Source organism: Sardina pilchardus, chromosome 7, assembly GCF_963854185.1.
Source record: "Sardina pilchardus chromosome 7, fSarPil1.1, whole genome shotgun sequence".
Lineage (NCBI taxonomy): Eukaryota > Metazoa > Chordata > Actinopteri > Clupeiformes > Clupeidae > Sardina > Sardina pilchardus.
Genome location: NC_085000.1, coordinates 22,772,970 through 22,792,039, shown reverse-complemented (window position 1 = coordinate 22,792,039; position 19,070 = coordinate 22,772,970). Strand labels below are relative to the sequence as shown.

The 19,070-nt window shown below is 42.5% G+C and overlaps 2 protein-coding genes across 3 annotated transcripts in view; one reads left to right on the top strand and one right to left on the bottom strand.

Annotated features, from left to right (window-relative positions):
• Positions 1-11,319, bottom strand: part of LOC134087682 (periphilin-1-like) — a 16,337-nt gene extending 5,018 nt beyond the window's left edge. Inside the window, exons 1-6 of one of the 2 annotated variants that reach the window (XM_062541339.1) lie at positions 11,074-11,319; positions 10,290-10,370; positions 10,056-10,144; positions 7,017-7,198; positions 2,833-2,897; positions 1,592-1,699 (exon numbers count right to left, since the gene is read on the bottom strand). In XM_062541339.1, the coding sequence (XP_062397323.1) occupies positions 1,592-1,699; positions 2,833-2,897; positions 7,017-7,198; positions 10,056-10,144; positions 10,290-10,370; positions 11,074-11,115 (567 nt within the window). In that variant the 5' untranslated portion in view covers positions 11,116-11,319. The remainder of the gene's footprint in view (positions 1-1,591; positions 1,700-2,832; positions 2,898-7,016; positions 7,199-10,055; positions 10,145-10,289; positions 10,371-11,073) is intronic. The other variant, XM_062541340.1, reaches the window with a different exon arrangement.
• An 887-nt stretch (positions 11,320-12,206) lies between these two features.
• Positions 12,207-18,284, top strand: LOC134087679 (receptor-type tyrosine-protein phosphatase V-like). Its single transcript, XM_062541333.1, has 11 exons — positions 12,207-12,381; positions 13,401-13,526; positions 13,795-13,894; positions 14,047-14,137; positions 14,830-14,906; positions 15,029-15,163; positions 15,505-15,627; positions 15,872-16,032; positions 16,373-16,508; positions 17,075-17,160; positions 17,392-18,284. Exons 2-11 carry the CDS (start codon positions 13,522-13,524, stop codon positions 17,612-17,614), a joined length of 1,137 nt encoding a protein of 378 aa, XP_062397317.1. The 5' UTR covers positions 12,207-12,381; positions 13,401-13,521; the 3' UTR covers positions 17,615-18,284.
• Positions 18,285-19,070: the final 786 nt, after the last annotated feature.

Here is a 19,070-nt window from a genome sequence, read left to right as displayed (position 1 = left end):
GACACGCACACAAACACACACACACACTCCCACACAGGCACACAGACACACACAGACACACACACACACACATATAACACTCTCGTTGTATTTACACTGAATTTATGAAATTCAGGTGTCACAATATTCACAGACTTCCTGAGAGTCTATCTGGAGAGTGCTATAACAGTTGCATATTGCTATTACTAACGACTATTGGGATAGGACAAATGTTTTGCTCAACAGTAGCCCGCTAGTTGCTGTGAGCTATACTCTTCTGAAACACTTGAGCAATGCCTTTTGCTTCATATTCCCATAGCTATCCCAACAATATTGGAAGAGACGTTGTCTCCAGCTCTCTTACACTGACCTGTGATCAGTGACTACATTTCCAACATGGTCTGACGAATTAGACATTCAGAAAACTTCCATAGAGACAGACACCTATTGCTGCCTGCCAATGATTTTAGAGTGTACACCACACACTGACATTAAGGGGGTGGAGTGGACTCCTACTACAGTGAAGTCTGGAGGAAGTCAGCAAGAAGTGCTAACACTGTGTGGTCACACTTCAGTTTCAGAAGGCAACAGTGACATGTACGTCAACAAGGGTTTCAACACTGTGATGTGTGATGAAAAGAACATGTTGTTCCACATGACTGTGTTCATTATCTAATGAACCATGAACTTAAACTGACTTACATCTTTTATTTATTACACATTTATTAAAGGAAACTCAATGTTTTCTACAGAAAATTCAGAGAAACACAACGATTTAACCAAAAATGTAAAACCTCCTTACATATCCACTACTACACTCTGTGGAGTTGCAGACTAGCCTACTTAACATAAAGTGTCAGGTTACTGTTTAGGTTATTCATGGGTTTCATCAGGTCCCTTTCCACAGGTGTATTAATCAAGCACCATGCAGTCTGCATTGATAATCATGGTGCTTCATTTTATACACCTGTGGAAAGGGACTTGATGAAACCCATGAATCATGAATAAACTTGTCTATATCCTAACTGTGATTAATATATATGTCTCCGATCAAGCTAATATGGGTCAGGGATCAGTTTAGGCAGTTTAGCAGTGGCCTCATAGTGATAGTGTTGGTGATAGTGTTATGCTAATGTAGGCTAATGCTACCTGCTTGTGGAGTGGCCACTCACAAGGTCAAGTGAGCATGGGTGAAATTTGTGTCAGTTTGTTGAGGAAGATGTCTGGGTGAAGTGTGTTTGTGTGGGGCCTGACTGAGTCATAGTCATGGTTATGGTTATAATATGGTGATAGTCCTAAACGGACATTTTTGTCCAAAGTGACTTTAGTAAAAGACAATAAAAAAGCAATAAAACAACCAGAGGACATTCCTGGTTCCAGAAAGTAAAAGTCCGATCCAACCATTTAGTAAACCAGCTCATCCTAATTAGCTGCCAGGTAAATAAGATAATTAGTGATATCACCTGTGTTAAGTGCCCAGGTAGAAAAAAATATACGGCAGGACTTTCACTTTCTGGAACCAGGAATGTCCACTTCTGACACCAACAGAGAAACATTAATGGAGGTACAGTGGCTACTACTGGCTAGCATGTTGGTGTGTAGTGCAGCTCACCTCCTCGATCTCCTGTCTCTTCCTCTGGATGGCTCTGCTTCTGGCGGCCGCTCTGGATACAGCGGACGTCTCCTCTCTGGCCTGAGGGGGTTCGTCTTTCTGCGACACCTGGACGAGACAGAGGAATGACGCCCGCTGGGTTATTGACAGACTGCGCCCGCAAGCTGAGCAGGCCCGGGGTCAAACTGTGCGCTGCTGTCACACAGTGAGGCGGACGCGGAGTGGGCCTTCAGGTCACAGCTGCTCGTTATCATCCACTCTCCTGACCGTGTCGTGTTGACTGGCATGGTGTGATCTTTTTACATGCAGCTAATAATCTTAGGGACATGGAGCAGGTAGGGGAAGAAACAAAGGGAAAAGATAGAATAAGAGACAGGCAAGAGACAAAGAGTGGGAGAGAGAGACAGAGAGACAGAGCCACGCTTTCTCCTGCAGAGAGAAAAAAGGGCTTGGATCCCTCCATTCAATTACAGTGAAAAAATGCCCCATCTCCCAAGTCCCTCTACAGTCATCCAGCGACGGCAGGATTATTTGCGGATCCTAATCTAATTTGTGTGCCAGTTACGAGAATCAGAGTTCAGGATTCCATCTTGGCGTAATTTGGCTGCTGCTCCAACTGTGCCCCCCCTTTCCCATCATCTCCGCACAGTGTTGCCTCTTACACAGCTCTCATTTTGTTTTGATTCTCTCCTGGATGGCTATGTGTGTGTGTGTGTGTTTGTGTGTGTGTTTGTGTGTGTGATTCTGTGTGTGTGTGTGTGTGTGTGTGTGTGTGTGTGTGTGTGTGTGTGTGTGTGTGTGTGTGTGTGTGTAGAGAGAGAGGGGGGGGTAGTGTTTTTAGAGGATTCAGGCAGGCTAACGTTTTATGAGTTCAATGATCAGTATGGCCTTAGGGGGAGATTCACAAGATGAAGGCGGCACGCATATCCATTAGCCAGTCTCACTGGAGGAGGCCAGATACATCACATCCACAGAGCAGAAAGACAAGCACACACAGAGAGAGGGGGAGAATGAAAAAAGAGACAGTGACAGAGGGATAGAGAGAGGGAGAGAGAGAGAGAGAGAAATAAACTTAGAAGAGAGAGAGGTGGGGTGAAGGGACAACAGAGATCTATCAGGAGTGAAGTTGTTTGTTTCTTTGCTTGTACATCAGATACTGTATGTTAAGAGTAACGCTTGGAGAGGCTCAGATGTAAGGTGCCATGGCAACCTAACATGATGACGCTCATGACAGCTCTTACCGTGAATGACAAGGAGCGCTGCTTCTCCTCTCTGCCTGAGTCTGTAGAAGCAGATCGGGGGGTTCCTGAGGGCAAACACACACACACACACACACACACACACACACACACACACACAAACAAGCATATATTCAATTCTTCAAAACAGCCTCCATTTACCTTCATGATCATAACTGCTTTGTGCTCTACTGGATTTGTAGAGCTCATGAAACAGTGAAATAGTCACCTGGCATGCTTCTCCATTAACATTAGTGAACAAAAAGCAGCTAACATGTATGGGAACTCCTTCTGAACATTTGGACGACCATTCCCCATGTCCAACTTAAGGTGGTTGAGAGAATGGCAAGGGTGTGAAATACTGTAGTCATAGCAAAAGCTGGTTGCTTTGAAGAGCCTAAAAAATTAAACTTTTTTTGTTTATATGTTAATTCGTAGTTTTTAATCATATCAGTTTTGATCCACAATGTAAATATGGTCAGAAAGACTCATAAGTGAGCGAGCGTGCACACTTTTGACTGCTATATGTATACTATACACACTGTATGGAAGATGTTAATGAAGTCTATATAGTGACAAAACAACACAATTCTTCAAAGCTCTGTTGACATTTCAATTTCAATTTAAAGAGTAGTATCACCATTGACCGGTCCCGTGAAAAGTGGCTTGGATCGTTTTAGGCATTCTACATGTTAAAATTCCTATGAAATCGATTTTACATTCTACAAAGGGAGAAGGTAAATGAGATGAAAGCAACTCTTAAAAAGCATACAATGTTTATTCAGTGGTTTTAGGTGGAGATCAGCTATGTGAATACATGGCATGCTACTACTAACATAAAAGCTCTCAGCTATGTCCATTTTGTCATAGTAGCTCTTGGGGGGGAAAAGTTGGAGACCTCTGCTATAGATTGATGCTGGAAACATGTTACGAAACATATTTTTGCTTTGTAGACACTTTGTATAAGGAACTTATGACAGGAGAAGTGAACAAATAGCTTTCCAGGCAATGCCATTCACTGCCCAAGAGCCTTTTTCGTCTGTGACTCAGTACTGCCTCCCTCTGTTCATGGTGAGTCAGTGCAGGTTGGGCAAATTTGTCACCTCACTGCATCAAAAGCCATAGCATACAATACATACCCCAAAATATTTGCAACATCATTGTTGCCAAAATATTAACATGAGATAAGATCCTATTAATAAGCTTTAGGCTATATATTATTTACCTGGTAAATGTAGCTACTGAACATATGAACGTAAACATTTTAAATCTTCATTAATGATAAATATTTACAGTTCATATATACAGGCTGAGGTAATTCATTTTGGCTAAGTGACTTAGAATGACAAAGCTATGAATGTTGGTCAATTAACTAGTCTACATGACAGCAGCGCTCCACATATTCAGCTAGGTGGAGTAGTTTACTTTATCTTTTCTATAGGAAGTAGTGATGTTTAGTGATGTTTGTTTAGTTCAAACAAAATTAAGGAAGAACTTTCCCTATTTTGATGAAGTGAATGTACAGCTAGGAACAGAATTATCCACACCCCTGGCAAATACTGATTCAATGTTGATTCTCCGTTAACCATTTCTTGCCTTGTTTGGCTGTATGTTTTGGATCAATGTGTGGTTTAATGGCCCAATGTCGCCTCTTGGGGTAGGTCTCTGGGCAGACTGCCTGTTGTTTTCCTCCAGAATCTTAATTAATGTAGCCTCTTGTTTTAGTGTTACCATTTACTTTGAGAGGGTCACCAGGTCTGAGAAACACCCCAAATGAATACAGTAAACCACACAAAGATCCAAAACATACAGTCAAACAAGGCAAGAAATGGTTAACAGAGAACAATATTAACATTTAAGCACAAGGCCAGAGTGATGGCAAATAATCGTTCCTGCCTCAAAACCCAGATTGTTGCTAAAAAGGTGCCGTCTAGAATCACTGTGGAGACATAGAGAGGTTTGGCAGGTATTATAAGAACCATTTAGAGAGCTGTGATGGCAAATAAAGATGTTTCCATTGATTATTTTTTAAAAGGGTATGAATAATTTTGGGCACGCCATTCTTCATAAAAAATGTTTAAAAAGATTTTGTTGTTTCAATGTGTCTACCACATTGTCTTATTGACAGATATCACATTGACAGATTACTGTCTTTCAGTCAGAACAAACATATTGGTCAAGAGAAAATCAACATGAAATCAACATTTGCCAGGGGTTTTAGGCTCACACACTGTAAGTGTATTTCCATTATCTGTAAGTATGTGTGCATAGTGTGTACATACAGTATTCGACTGGTATGTGCCCTAGATGTAAACATAAGATAATGTCGCTGGCTGCTATTTGCAGAGCCCTTTGTGGTTCAGTGACATTTCCTCCTTCCGACACCAAAATTATTTATCTTTAATGCTGCAGTTTAGAATTCAGCTCACATCATGGTGCCTTATTCAGTGGTGTACTATTTGTCTCAGTAAAAGCAAAAAAGACATAACAATAACATGGAACCAGTATGTTGTAGGAGAATGTACTTTATACAATTGTTTAAAGTGCTGTTTTGCATTGTGTGTATTAGTACAGAAATCATACAAATATGCCCTCATTACTTTTAAAGAACTCATAAAAGTATGAATGGAGAGTACAGTATCTGTACGTTACTTGAGTTTTTACTTGTCTTCCTACTTTTTCTTTACTACATGTTCTGAATGAAATGCATGCATTTACTCCACTGCATTCTCATTAGCAGTAGTAGGTAGAGAGTAGGCGCTAAAACACTGGGCAAGTGAAAACAAAAGCCAGCGTTTCCATAGCATGTTATATATTTCACAACAGTGTACGGGTACTTCAATTTTTACGTTTCTATTTTACCCTGCACCTGTAAAAAGTCGGATGTGCGTACACTCTCTGCAACTGTACATATTTACAACCCCAACATTTTCTGACCTGATCACACACACGCACACACGCACACGCACACACACACACACACACACACACACACACACACACACACACACACACACACACACACACACACACACACACACACACACACACACACACAGCCATGTACAAATCCCCCATATCCACAGTAAACCATTACCCAGCCACACCCATGCAAACACAAATACACACACCCACAGACACACACACAAACAAGATCTTTTTAGAGCTAGGGCAAACCACAACTGAAATAATATGTTTTCCAAAGTTTTTACAATCACCATATCACTGTTTTAGATGGGCCTCTTTCTGTGCCACTTTTACTCCCATTCATCATCAACACACTTAGACACATTTATAAAGTCCCAGCAAAAGCTGCATGCATGTGTCAGTCTGGCAAGAGGGTCACGTGATGCAGACACAGAAGAGGAGATGCATGCTGCAGTTGTGGCTCCGCTCTCCTAGGCCAGCAGCTCTCAACCATGTGTGTGTGTGTGTGTGTGTGTGTGTGTGTGTGTGTGTGTGTGCTCTCAACCGACCCGTGAACCGAGACACACTGGTGCGCTTGCCGGGAAAGTAAGGTGTGCCGTGGAATTTCGAGGAAAGTAAGTGTAAGCATAAGTATAAGTATAAGTATATATCCTTTTTTTTTATATAATTCTCTGCATTTCATAGCCTGGCTAACGCCTCCCACTTCTCAAATGAGACGTGGTCTGGCAACCAGACGTTCATTTTCTCGTATTTGAAAAAATGCCCAGATCCGTTCATTGGGCGCCACGGATGTCAATCAAATGCGTCTCTGCATAGCTCTTCATGGTCTTGCTTTCTCCCCTGTTCTGTGATTGGCCTCCAACATCAGGCGAACATGGGGGCGTTAGTTTCCAGACTGTCTTAGCAGCGTGAAAGAAATCATCGCGCAAGGCAGTATGGGAAACCCAGGCTATGCATTTCACCCAATTTAACCGAATTAGTGAACACACACAGCACACAGTGAACACACAGTGAGGTGAATAACACACTAATAACCCAGAGCAGTGAGCTGCCTGCCCAACCAGCGGCGCTTGGGGAGCAGTGAAGTGTTAGGTGCCTTGCTCAGGGGCACTTCAGCCGTGGCGTGGACCGGTCGGGGATCGAACCCTCCGGTTACAAGCCCGAAGCCCTAAACAGTAGGCCACGGCTGCCCCCTTCCACAGTGGTTCAACACAACGCAGACTACACTAGGTGACAGTGTGCGGTTGTGGGGTGCTCACCTTTGGTCTGCTCGGTCGAAGAGGGCGATGGGCAGGGGACTGACTCGGGCCGTTGGGTGGGCGAAGGCGAGGGTTTGCGGCGCGGCAGAGGGCCCCTGGGACCGTGGTCACCCTGATGCCGGTGAAATCCGATGCTGAAACTGGGCCGCCGGAAGAACCCTCTGTCCCTCGCTGGGAAATATCTGGAATGGGAAGGCATAAAAGAAAAATGACCTCAACAGCAAAGTGCCTGTGTTCGTCACACTTAAAGGTCAACTACAGGCATGAGTCACAGGAACAAGTCTACTGGTCTACCAGATAAAGTAAAATTTCCCAAAGGTGTTTTTCACAAGTGAGTGACAACTCTGCAATGACCAATTCTGTTCATATCTGTATCTTTATGAGGAATTGAACTGAAGTCACTGCAAAAGACAGCCAGAGAACACATCACTTCTGCAAAGGATTTTACAGGAACTGTCAATTTTATGTGCGAAGACAAATATGACAAAAGTATGGCATACACAAATGAAACAAAAACTGATGACTACCTACTGTACCACACAATGAAGTACATTGTTCTGAAACACACTTCATTTCCTGTATTTTTTTTTTTTTTTTTTTTTTTTAATCTGCATAATATTACAGAAGCACATGATCTACTTCATCTTTTATTCCAATATTTTCAAATATCATCCTGACTCCATCAATGGTTTATAATATGAAATGTGTAGTAATCTTGAGATACTCCAGAACAGATTACTGCAACAACACACAAGTTTTTCTTTCGAACAGAACATTTTTCAATGCTTCTATCTCCAGGGTCAAAGGCTGACTGAATTCCCTTTCCCTTTCCCTCTCTACACTGGTGCAGAACTCTAATGCATTCGGAACATGAAGCCCTTGGATTTCTGCCCTTTGTTCTTTGAGTCTTTGCTCACTGCAGGTGGATGATGGTGTCAGAGGAAAGCAATCTATTTATGTCTGCATGCCTTAATCTCTCATCCATATCCAGCTAAGACAAAGGATAAAAAGCCACACTCCATGGATCCTGTCACCCAAGGCCTCCTGGTTTTCCATTAAGTAGCATACAACTTTTTTGCACTCAGCAGTTTTTCAGAATCAGGAGGTCGAAGAGTTTATGATTCTGTAACTGGTTTTACAGGATCGACTTGCCAGAATCATAACATCCCTGAATCACATCCAGCCTGTCACGATTTGAGGATATGTGTTTTGGTTCGGGACTTTTAGCTTGTAGCTTGACATGTCTCCCGTTTACTTCCTGTTGTCTTTGTTTTGTTCCTGTGTCCTGTGCCATTTGTTCCTCTGTTCCTAAACCCAATCCCAATCTCTCTCCTTATACGCACTAACACGCTTTGATGTGTGTTCCTGCGAAATTCGTCAGGCTTTAGGACTAACTGTCATACTGGCTAACTGGAATAAAACAACGGTCACACTGCACATCTGTAATTGTTGTTCATACATTGTTCATACTACAGTACAGCCGTATTCATTCTACTCTTATTAGCTAATTGCTAATACACTGCACATACATACTTACTTAATCTATTTCTATATTATAAAACACCTTCTGTAAACCAACTGTATACTACTGTCTTTACGGCCCTATATATCTTATCCTAAATCTAATGTTTGCAACACATTTCTTGTGTTGTCAATTTAATGATAGGTAGGTCCCGTCCAATTCCTGTTGTTGGCATTTTGGACCCTTACACCCTCACAAACTTGATCATTTACAACTGATGTGTTACAACCTACAGCTAAGTGTGTGAGGGTTCAGGGTTCAGGGTTTTTGGCCCCTCATCATGATTAGTCTAAATAGTGCCTTGTTCCATGTTTACCTGTTTCTTGTGCGTCGTTTGCTCGGTAATTATGGTTTGTCACGTTGATTTCAATGTTCTAGTGATTTTCAAGTATCTCATGTAAGTAAAAAGCTCTGCTCAGTTAAGATGGGGTGTTGTCCTGCTTTTGGGTCTGATCCCTAACCTGCAACCGGGACAATGCCAGCATGGCATAATTTGCTGCTATCGTTGTCATTATGATGTACAACAGTATCATAAAACAGAGGGAAGTATACACAAGATCAATTATTACCTCCGCCAAGGAGGGACCGGCGTTTGTTTGTCTGTCTGTTTATTTGTCTGTCTGTCTGTCTGTTTGTTAGCAAGATAACTCAAAAAGCAATCGATGAATTTTGATGAAATTTTCAGAGAAGGTCAGAAATTACCCAAGGAAGACACGATTAAATTTTGGGAGTGATCTGTAACACCGACGGGATTCCCGAGCCGTTTATGTTTCTCGATTAGTGGTGTAATGGCATGGTATGGCCACGTGGTGTCGATCTGAATAGTTTGGGTTCAAATGTATGACAACCTAGGAAGAACAATACAGGCGGAGGTCTACGCTCTCTGAGTGCTTTTCTAGTTGTACAACTGTAGCCAGGGTGATTGTGTTACCCTGAATTCCCCCACTCTTACATCATGTCTATCTTATTTTCCCATGGTTTTCTTGGGAGCAGTGGAAAGGGTATGGGTTTTATGTCTGTGAAAAAAGGACTTGAGCTGGCGACGTTACTCCTCACCTCCACCTGTCTTTTTTGGAGAATGCGCAGCACGAGAGCAAGGTGAACGTGCCCTATGCAAACATGTGTGACAATAATAAACACAGTGAGGCACAGACTAGTTGTGACGCATCATTTTCCACAATCTTCACACAGTGCAGAGATAAGCTTGCAATCTACATGCAAAACCGTCTGCCAGAAATGTACTGCAGCTCTGTGCAAAATCCATGTCTCTTAGGGAGAACTAAGCAAGTTATTTATCATTACTTCCTTTTTCATCTCAGGGTGACAAGGGTGTAGCAGATCAATTGATATGGAGTAATGACTGCCTTTCAGCCCGACAGTTCAGGGAAAATTAAAGAAAGACAAACATACAGCAGAATAGAGCAACCAGCTCTTAGAGCGAGCGAGCGAGCGAGAGAGAGAGAGAGAGAGAGAGGGTCTGCAAACAAGTAGTGTTTCCTCTTCCTCTACTGTCTTACCGAGGCCTGTAGAATCTGCCTCCGAACCTGGGCCTGTATGGGCGAGTTAACCGCGAGGGGCTTCTGACTCTTCTGAATGGTCTGTCATCCTTTAAAAAAACAAAATAGAGCAATATTTAAATGAATAAAAAATAACAGTTCAAAAAGAACTACCATTGTAACTAGCTGTCAACACAAACAGTGAGCCCGTCGAATTGTAAGTTTGTTACATGGCAAGACTTTCTCTATACTTACACTCACACGCTTGATGGGGTTATCCCCGCTTGACCTCTTGTCCCCCGGTTCGTCCGTGCGCTCCCGGTGGCGGGCGGAGCCCTGCAAAGCGAAAGCAAAAGCTTATGTGACAAGTGTTTGTGCAGACTGCTGTGTGGCAAAATTTGTGAAACAAATTACTCCTGAGTGATAAAGCCATCAGACGATGTTCCAATATCCAGTGGCCATTTTACATAAGCTAACTGAACGTGCAAAAATGCGCGATGATGTGCACAAATGTAGCCGTAAATTAAAATTACTTCACCTAACCGGCTACCTCAATTTTCGTTACATTTTGATAACTCGTCTACACGACTATTTCAATAATCCTATTTCAGCAACGCCTTACCGCAAAGTCCATTAAAATATCTTCAACAAACGTTAAGTTAAGCTATAAACTATAAACGGAACTAGTCAATAAAGATATAGCCAGGGACGGTTGAAAAATGATCTTTGATATAGCTTAGTCTAGTCTGCAATGCAATCTTTAGACAGTGAATGTAAAATGAAAGTATAGGCTAGATGAACTCTCAATACGCACAAACTGCGTTGAATCAAACTTTAATTAACATCTGGAAGAATTGGCTAGTTCGATCACACTTTCAAACAACATTATAGCCTCATATGCCTCTGAATTACTACCATGGTCATTGTATCACTTTACCCGAAGAAATTAGACATAGCCTATCAGGTGTCTGTCATGCAAGCGGCAGTCAGATGGTGAATTAAAACGATTTTAAAATGCTGTTACGACTTTGTTACTTACCGTTTTCCCGTAGGCCTGAGGGTATTGTGTCCATGTAGTCATGCCTCCACTTCTGTGCGATTTCTATCCAGTGACACGGTGTTGCTTCTCTAAGACCAGGAAGTGGTCGATTTACTTTCATTATCGGCTGCTCTCTGCTGTCATACTAACCTATTAGCGCTCTGGCTTTGAGCGTCTGATAAACTAAAAGTGGACAACGTTGCGCTGCACACCTATGGCACAGCAGTCCGCATCAGACGCCGCATGCCAAAGACGGGTTTCGCATAAGACTAGCCTACTTTTACGTCACCTACTTTGCATCAAAGTCTACCTTTAAATGCGGAAGATAGAGTGCTGTAGCCATAGACATAGAACGCGTTCTATGTCTATGGCTGTAGCCTCATGCGAAAGCTGAGAGGCCATTCAGACTTAGTTGAGGTGTGCTTCGCATAGCTCAGAGCTAGACCGACAGCTTGCACCTTCTGAATAGAATATTTAGTCCTGAAGGACAGGCAAATAAAATGGAATGACTTCAAAGAAACACTATAGGCTATGTGGTTTTAGTCTACCCTAATAGAACTACAAACCCATTTATATGACACACTTATTATAATAGAAGGAATGAATGGCGTTTATGATTTTGCCACTGCATACCCACAACACCTGTAACTTGGACCCATTCCTCACTTTTAAAAAAAATAGCCTACAGAAAATGAGGCTAGTCTACCAATTCAAAGTGTGGCTTTAAAATATGCATGGTCTAATATTTAAGCCTACAATGCTGAATATTTCATTAATGGTCCCACTAACTTAGTCTGATTTCTGTGACTTTACATTACCAAACTTGGCCAATTGAGCCACAACATTAACACCAGGCGTATACACTTGCCTATACACCCATTTCAACATTTGCTCACATGTACAGTCTGTCACACTCAAACATAATTGATATAATGGAGCAGGAGGGACAAACTCTCACATGCAAATCGAAACACAAGACACATTTAATCTCCATCAGGTATATCTACTCTCTACCTGCTCTTTCGCTGTCTGTCCCTCCTCTTTCGCCTGAGGCGCTGTGGCTGAGGGAGTGGTGTGGGTAGATGAGGTGTGCATAATTACAACCTGACAGACAGGTAATCTACCTACCAGGAAAGCCTATGTTTTCGCTCTCTCCATTCGTCTGTATCCCACGCGTCTTGTCTCATTCTCCCTGTTTAACGTCAGTCTCATACTCCGATTATTCACTGTTCTCTCTCCACACACTTCTCTTCCTTATTTTACAAACTAAGCATTTGGAACACTTACTGAAGACACTCTGAAAGAAAGGTAAGCCATTGGGAGTCTTTCTATAATGTCAGAATGTGGGACAGCCCTGGGTTTTGCTGAACTTGTTGGGGCAGTTTTTTTCTTTCTCTCTTTTGTGGGTAGTGCTACTCTTAGCTGGATGTGCTGTAGAACCTTAGAAACATTCAAGACAACATGCTGTCTCGTCTGAAGACCAAACATCTCAACATAAGACAATGTGCAAAACAGATCAGAGCCACAGATATCTTAAAAGGTCATCAGTTGTTGTATGAAGAGTGGTTTTGTTACATAACCTGGAATGGGTTTTCTCTCCTGATTCATTTCAGTTGGTATGTTTGGATATGGTTGGATGTGTCTCCGTAGTGATTTGATTTCTGATTGGAAGATTCTTGTATAGAGCCTGAGCTTTGTGGAGAATAAGTTTGACGAAGAAAGGTTAAAAACACAAAACATGTGCAACACAAAGTGATTTAAGTTGAAGGGAACATTCCTCTCAAAGTGTTGTGGGGAAGGAACAGGGAATTAGCCTCAGGCAACAGTAATTATGTTGTTGTGGTTATGGTATTGAGCAGAAGCTTTTGTCCAAAAATAACATACAAATAATATCAATATAATAGTTAAATGTAACAGTTAACCATTTAAAAAGTTAGTAAGACTACACCAAGGAGAATAGCAATAATAAACAACAATGTCAAGTCCAGCTTGGAGATAACCATGGCCTGTAGAGGAAGTTGTGTGAATGTTGCACATGCAAAGACAACTCGTCTTGACAAGCAAAGAAAGTGCTTGTGACAGCATGTATTCTTCTTCAGTGCCCATTTTTATGTGTAGAGCTACAATTCTGTGGATATGTCTGATACCATGTTGGTGCGTTTGTTCTGCTGTTCTACTTGGAACAGATTGTAAATTATGTTTATTGTGTGTGTGTGTGTGTGTGTGTGTGTGTGTGTGTGCGTGCGTGCGTGCGTGTGTGTGTGTGTGTGTGTGTGTGTGTGTGTGTGTGTGTGTGTGTGTGTGTGTGTGTGTGTGTGTTCTTACAGGCCATCCAATGGAATCCTGAGAGCTAGACCAGCACCGTCTCTCTTGGGACCTTATGCAGTCAAAGCTCCAGAGGTCCAGACAGTCCCATACTCAGTGCTTCATCTCAATGAGTCTTTAAATATGATGTGAGTTAACATACGTCTGTATTGTTTGGATGAATCATTTCCAAAACAGAGTAGGCTCTCACACATCTATGTGAACATGAACATCTGTAGCTGACAACAATATCATTTGTAAGAAGTAAACCTAAATGAAAACATATCACTGGCTTGTCTAGACACTGTCACACTGCTCAATCTGAGATCCCTGGCCCACATCAGACCTGCTTACTAGCAACATCCTATATTTTCTATACATTACATCTTGTTACCCTTGATTCTGACCCTCTCATAGGGTGAGGACATTTCCCAGAGCACAGATCATAAAGGATTTCCGAGAACGTTGCCAGTATCTGGCAAAAAACGACAACGAGGGGTATCAACAGGAGTTCGAGGTAAAACACTACCACATTACATCTAAACACTGATTGCCAGTTTGCTACTTGTTATATGGTAACTGTTGGAAAAAAGGAAACAAGATGTTCAGTTCAGGTCTACTCTTCTTTCTCCGTGTGTGTGTGTGTGTGTGTGTGTGTGTGTGTAAAAGGCACTAAATGATGTTGGAAAGGAGTTTTCCACCAGGGCAGGAGAACTGGATGTTAACAAGAACAAGAATAGATACCCTTATATTCTACCCTGTAAGTAAAAAAAAGTCCACATGAAAGAAACATGGGTGATTTTAACGATACATTGTTTTTTTCATGGCTCATTGCTACAGTTTAGAAGAACCATAGAGCAAATGTATGCAGACACATAGTTCATTGCATAGATTATTCACTTCGTGTGAGTTTGATTTTTTTTTTTTTTTTTTAAATAACCTTGGATGATAGCTGTAATGGTTATGCTGTTTATCTAAGTAACAACAACACATTGCATCAAGATATAGCACTTTTCAAACAAAGAACCCAACATGTTTTACAGTGCAGGAGAGAACCTCACCCTTCAATAATGTGTGGCACCCAATGGGGTGTGATAAGGGGCCAGGTTGAAGGAGCCAGGTTAGGAATTTAGCCAGGACACCAGGGTACCCCTTACTCTTTGCGTCAAGTAGTACCATGAGTACATATGAAGCCACACACTGAAGTGTCTGTTCATCCGCAAAGTAACTTACTAAGACATTTACATCCAAACACTCATATACTGTAGATAGATACGATAGAGATAGATAGGTGATCCTCAAGGGGAAATTCAAGAAATTCAAGATATGGCTGGGTTTTGACATACAAGAGCAACTGTTCTGATCAGTGCCTTATATGGTTTGGATGGAGAGGGCTGCCAAGAGGATGTTTTATGTGCGTGTTATAACTAGTACTACTGATTTTTTTTTCAGATGACCACTGCAGAGTGAAGCTGTCATTGCTAGAGTCGGAGCTGCACTCAGACTACATCAATGCCAGCTATGTACCCGTGAGTCAGCAAAGTCTTCCTGATGGGACAACTTTACATTTCACAGCCTCTCTCTCTGTGTGTCTCTCTCATATTTTGATAGATGATTGATGACGTGTGTGTGTGTGTGTGTGTGTGTTTAGGGAGGCAGTTCAGAGCGTGACTTCATATGCACTCAAGGACCTCTGAAGAGCACCATAGCTGACTTCTGGAGAATGGTTTGGGAACAGAACGTGCATGTGATCGTCATGCTGACATCTCTGAAAGAAAGTGGCAGAGTTAGTTTCCTTCATCATGCTGCGCTGCACACGCGCACACACACACACACACACACACACGCACACACGCACACACGCACACACGCACACGCACACGCACACACGCACACACACACACGCACACGCGCACACACACGCGCACATACACGCGCACACACACACACACGCACGCACACGCACACGTGCGCACGCACACACGCACACACACACACACACACACACACACACACACACACACACACACACACACACACACACACACACACACACTTTCTTGTACAGAGTACATAGTGTATTCACAGGGTATTTTTCAACCTAAACACTGTTTTTTTTTCTGGCAGGTTCTATGTGATCAGTACTGGCCCCCTGAGAGAGGTACTGGTTGCTACGGTGATATTCAGGTGACAACAGTGTCTCGCAAGCGTGGGCCAGAATCCTACATCACCACCATTCATCTGCGTCAGGTGAGCAAAACAGGATGTGACATAATTACTTCGAAGTGTCCTATTACACAACTAATACTGTAAACTGAGAGCATTGACAGAGAGGCCATCGTTTGGGCCAAGGCCTATTGAGCTTTTACAACACCTTAAGAAGAGGTCATCCTTCTGATGTGTGGGTATGGTTTACAGAAATGCTGTGATTGTACAGTATGATGTATGAATGTATGATTTTCTGTGTGTGTGTGTGTGTGTGTGTGTGTTTCAGAATGGCTGGCCTGCTGAGCGTAGAATCACACACTACCTGTATCCCAGCTGGCCAGACCACTGTGTCCCACGAGAGGCGTCTTCCCTCTGTACCTTCACCGAGAATGTGCGGCAGCACCTAGAAAACATGCCTGGTGTAGGCCCAGCCGTAATCCACTGCAGGTCTGACACATATGCACATTCATTCGCACGCACGCACGCGCGCACACACACACACACGCTCACACAAACACACTCGTCTCTCGGTGGGCCTGTTACTGTAACCTCAAGCTGTTTCTAGTGTCCTGTGGAAACACACAAACACAACTACCCACACACACACATGCTGTACATACACACACACACATCCGAACATTTTCTCTTTCCTTAGAAGTATAAATATATGACTATATAAACTTCATTTACGTTGATCTTTGACTTTTCATTTGATATCATACTGACAGTTGTGTGTGTGTGTGTGTGTGTGTGTGTGTGTGTGTGTGTGTGTGTGTGTGCACTGCAGTGCAGGTGTGGGGCGCTCGGGGACCTTTGTCACACTTCTGTGGCTTCTTCAGCTGTGTACGCGAGGGGTTCAGCCTGATGTGAAAGCCTCCGTGCAGGACATGCGGCGACACAGAGTATTAATGGTGCAGACACTGGTGAGGAAACTCTCAAAACACACACACACACACACACACACACCAAGTCACATACACTCAAAAACTTGACAGCATGTCAGTGACAGTTTCAAGTCTCAAGTGACAGTGACAAGTTTCAATAACTCCACAAACAACTGATTAGGGGAATCTAGAATACATATACAAATGCAGGAAACATTTCAATCATTGTATAATTTTGTCTTGGATCAGATGAGGCTATATAATATAATAATAATAATAATAATAATAATAATAATAATACATTTTACTTAAAGCGCCTTTCATGACACCCAAGGTCACTTTACAAAATCATCACAAAAAAAACATAATGTGGCCCCAGCCGTGGCGCAACTGGCTGGGGCACCTGCACCACACGCCGGCGACCCAAGTTCGATTCCCGCCCCGTGGTCCTTTCCGGATCCCACCCCTGCTCTCTCTCCCACTCGCTTCCTGTCATTCTCTCTACTGTCCTGTCCAATTAAAGGCATAAAAAAAAGCCCAAAAAATAACCTTTAAAAAAAATAAAATAAAATAAAATCATAATGTCTCTATATGGTGTTTTTCAGGAGCAGTACATATGTGTGCACAAGTGTCTGATGCGCTGGCTGTCTGCAGACAGTAAACCACTGGCGCACGGTGCAAATAGAGCACGGTGAGACACAAAAACACAACACATACACAAAACGCCTGCACATGTACAAAAGAGGGAAGACAGACAAATGAAGTGAAATGAAGTGTCCTTTGCCTCACAACTAAGTGTAATTATTTCCACATCTGTAGAAACACTGTTAAAAAATAACATAGATATGACACTATACTGTAGCCATGGTCTAGATACTGACCTTTGACCTTTTAGGCCATTTGTGTTTTCCCCTCAACACAGATCCCAGAGTGCACCGGCGCAGGTCCGACAGGACCCCCGACAGATCAGCCAATCACGGCCCAGGAGTATGGAGGCCAAACAGCCTCCCATGCGGCTGCAGTCAAGCCCCGGTGTCCTGCAGTCCTTCAACATGCAGCTGCAGAGCATCAGACAGACAAATCTGCTGCGGAGGCTAATGCCCTCTACAGCCAGGACAGGCAAAGCCACGGACTCTGACCTGTAGTGGACTTGCCACACACACACACACACACACACACACACACACACACACACACACACACACACACACACACACACACACACACACACACACACACACACACACACACACACACACACACACACACACACACACACACACACACACACACACACACTTATTTCCAGCTCTGGATGGACACAGGTACACACATACACACACACACACACACATGCGTGCGCACACAATCAGTCAGTAAAGGATACACCAGTATACACTTTAAAAGGAAATAAACCACAAGTAAATATGCACATCTATTTGCGGTAACAACAAGAACAGCAGTTGACCGTCTGAACGATCTTCAGCCAGGTAGATAATCCACCGGTTTAAGGCGTAGAAGCAATGCATGGGGGCTTTTACTTTCTGAAGCCGGGCTTCTCATCTCTGTCATCCAGTTCCTACAGTTTTCTATGAAGAACTGAAAGGGGACACGAGTACACTGACGTGCTATTGGCTTTAGGGACGTCAGAACTACCAACAACCAGAGACTCCAGCCAGACTGGTCCCTCTGGAACTCCGCACAATAATAATAATAATAATGATAATACAGTGTACTGAATACATTAGATTTGTGGTTATCTTGTCATCAAACTTGATCATGTTTCAACTGTTCATTACAGTCACATTCATTTTTCAGATATGTAAGTTTGCCTTTATTTGTTGTATTTTTTTACTATTGTATTGTTGACTATATATACTGTATATAGATACAGATAGATACATATGATATATAGACTATATAGATAGATAGATAGATAGATAGATAGACAGATAGATAGATAAATATATATCCAATTGTTCATTTGAGATTACCATCTAATGGTGTAGTTTACAAACTGTATCATATCAGCTGAACCAACAGTTGCTTTTATACAGGCCTATTCAAGCCAAGTGGTCATTGTCAGAGGGAAGGTTACAAACTTAGATTTAAAATATATGTATACACTCCTGAGAAGTGTGTTTGTCTGCTTAGAAGTAGGCTATGGCTTCCACAACAGTCCGACAAGGGAAGACCACAGATCTCTCTGAACAGTGCCAGGCAATGCTGCTTTGAACCATGTCTGTGTGTCCTGTAGAGGATGGATGAGCATGTCATGAACACTATAGGCCATACCCACCATAAGTGCATTCCCTGGTGATTGTTGGAGATGACACAGGAACCTCCCCCATCTCTTTTGACTTTGAGGGATCACTCATGAGCCAATGTGGGCTAGACATCCGGGAGAATGACATCACTATGCAAGTGGAGAGCTAAACGGGTTAACAAGACTGGTAAAAGACCACTTTAATACTATAGGCTACATACTGTAAATGGCCTACTGTCATTGTGTAACTGAATCAACAAAGGTTTAAAGATAACACTGATGATTGCACAGAAATTTCACAAAAACTCAAGTGTGGACAGTCTACAGAGAATCTC

Excerpts from the sequence above, each read along its gene's own strand:
- LOC134087679 (XM_062541333.1), top strand. Across the intron at positions 14,138-14,829 it reads ATACCCTTATATTCTACCCT|ATGACCACTGCAGAGTGAAG; the intron begins GTAAGTAAAAAA and ends TTTTTTTTTCAG. Across the intron at positions 15,164-15,504 it reads CTCTGAAAGAAAGTGGCAGA|GTTCTATGTGATCAGTACTG; the intron begins GTTAGTTTCCTT and ends TTTTTCTGGCAG.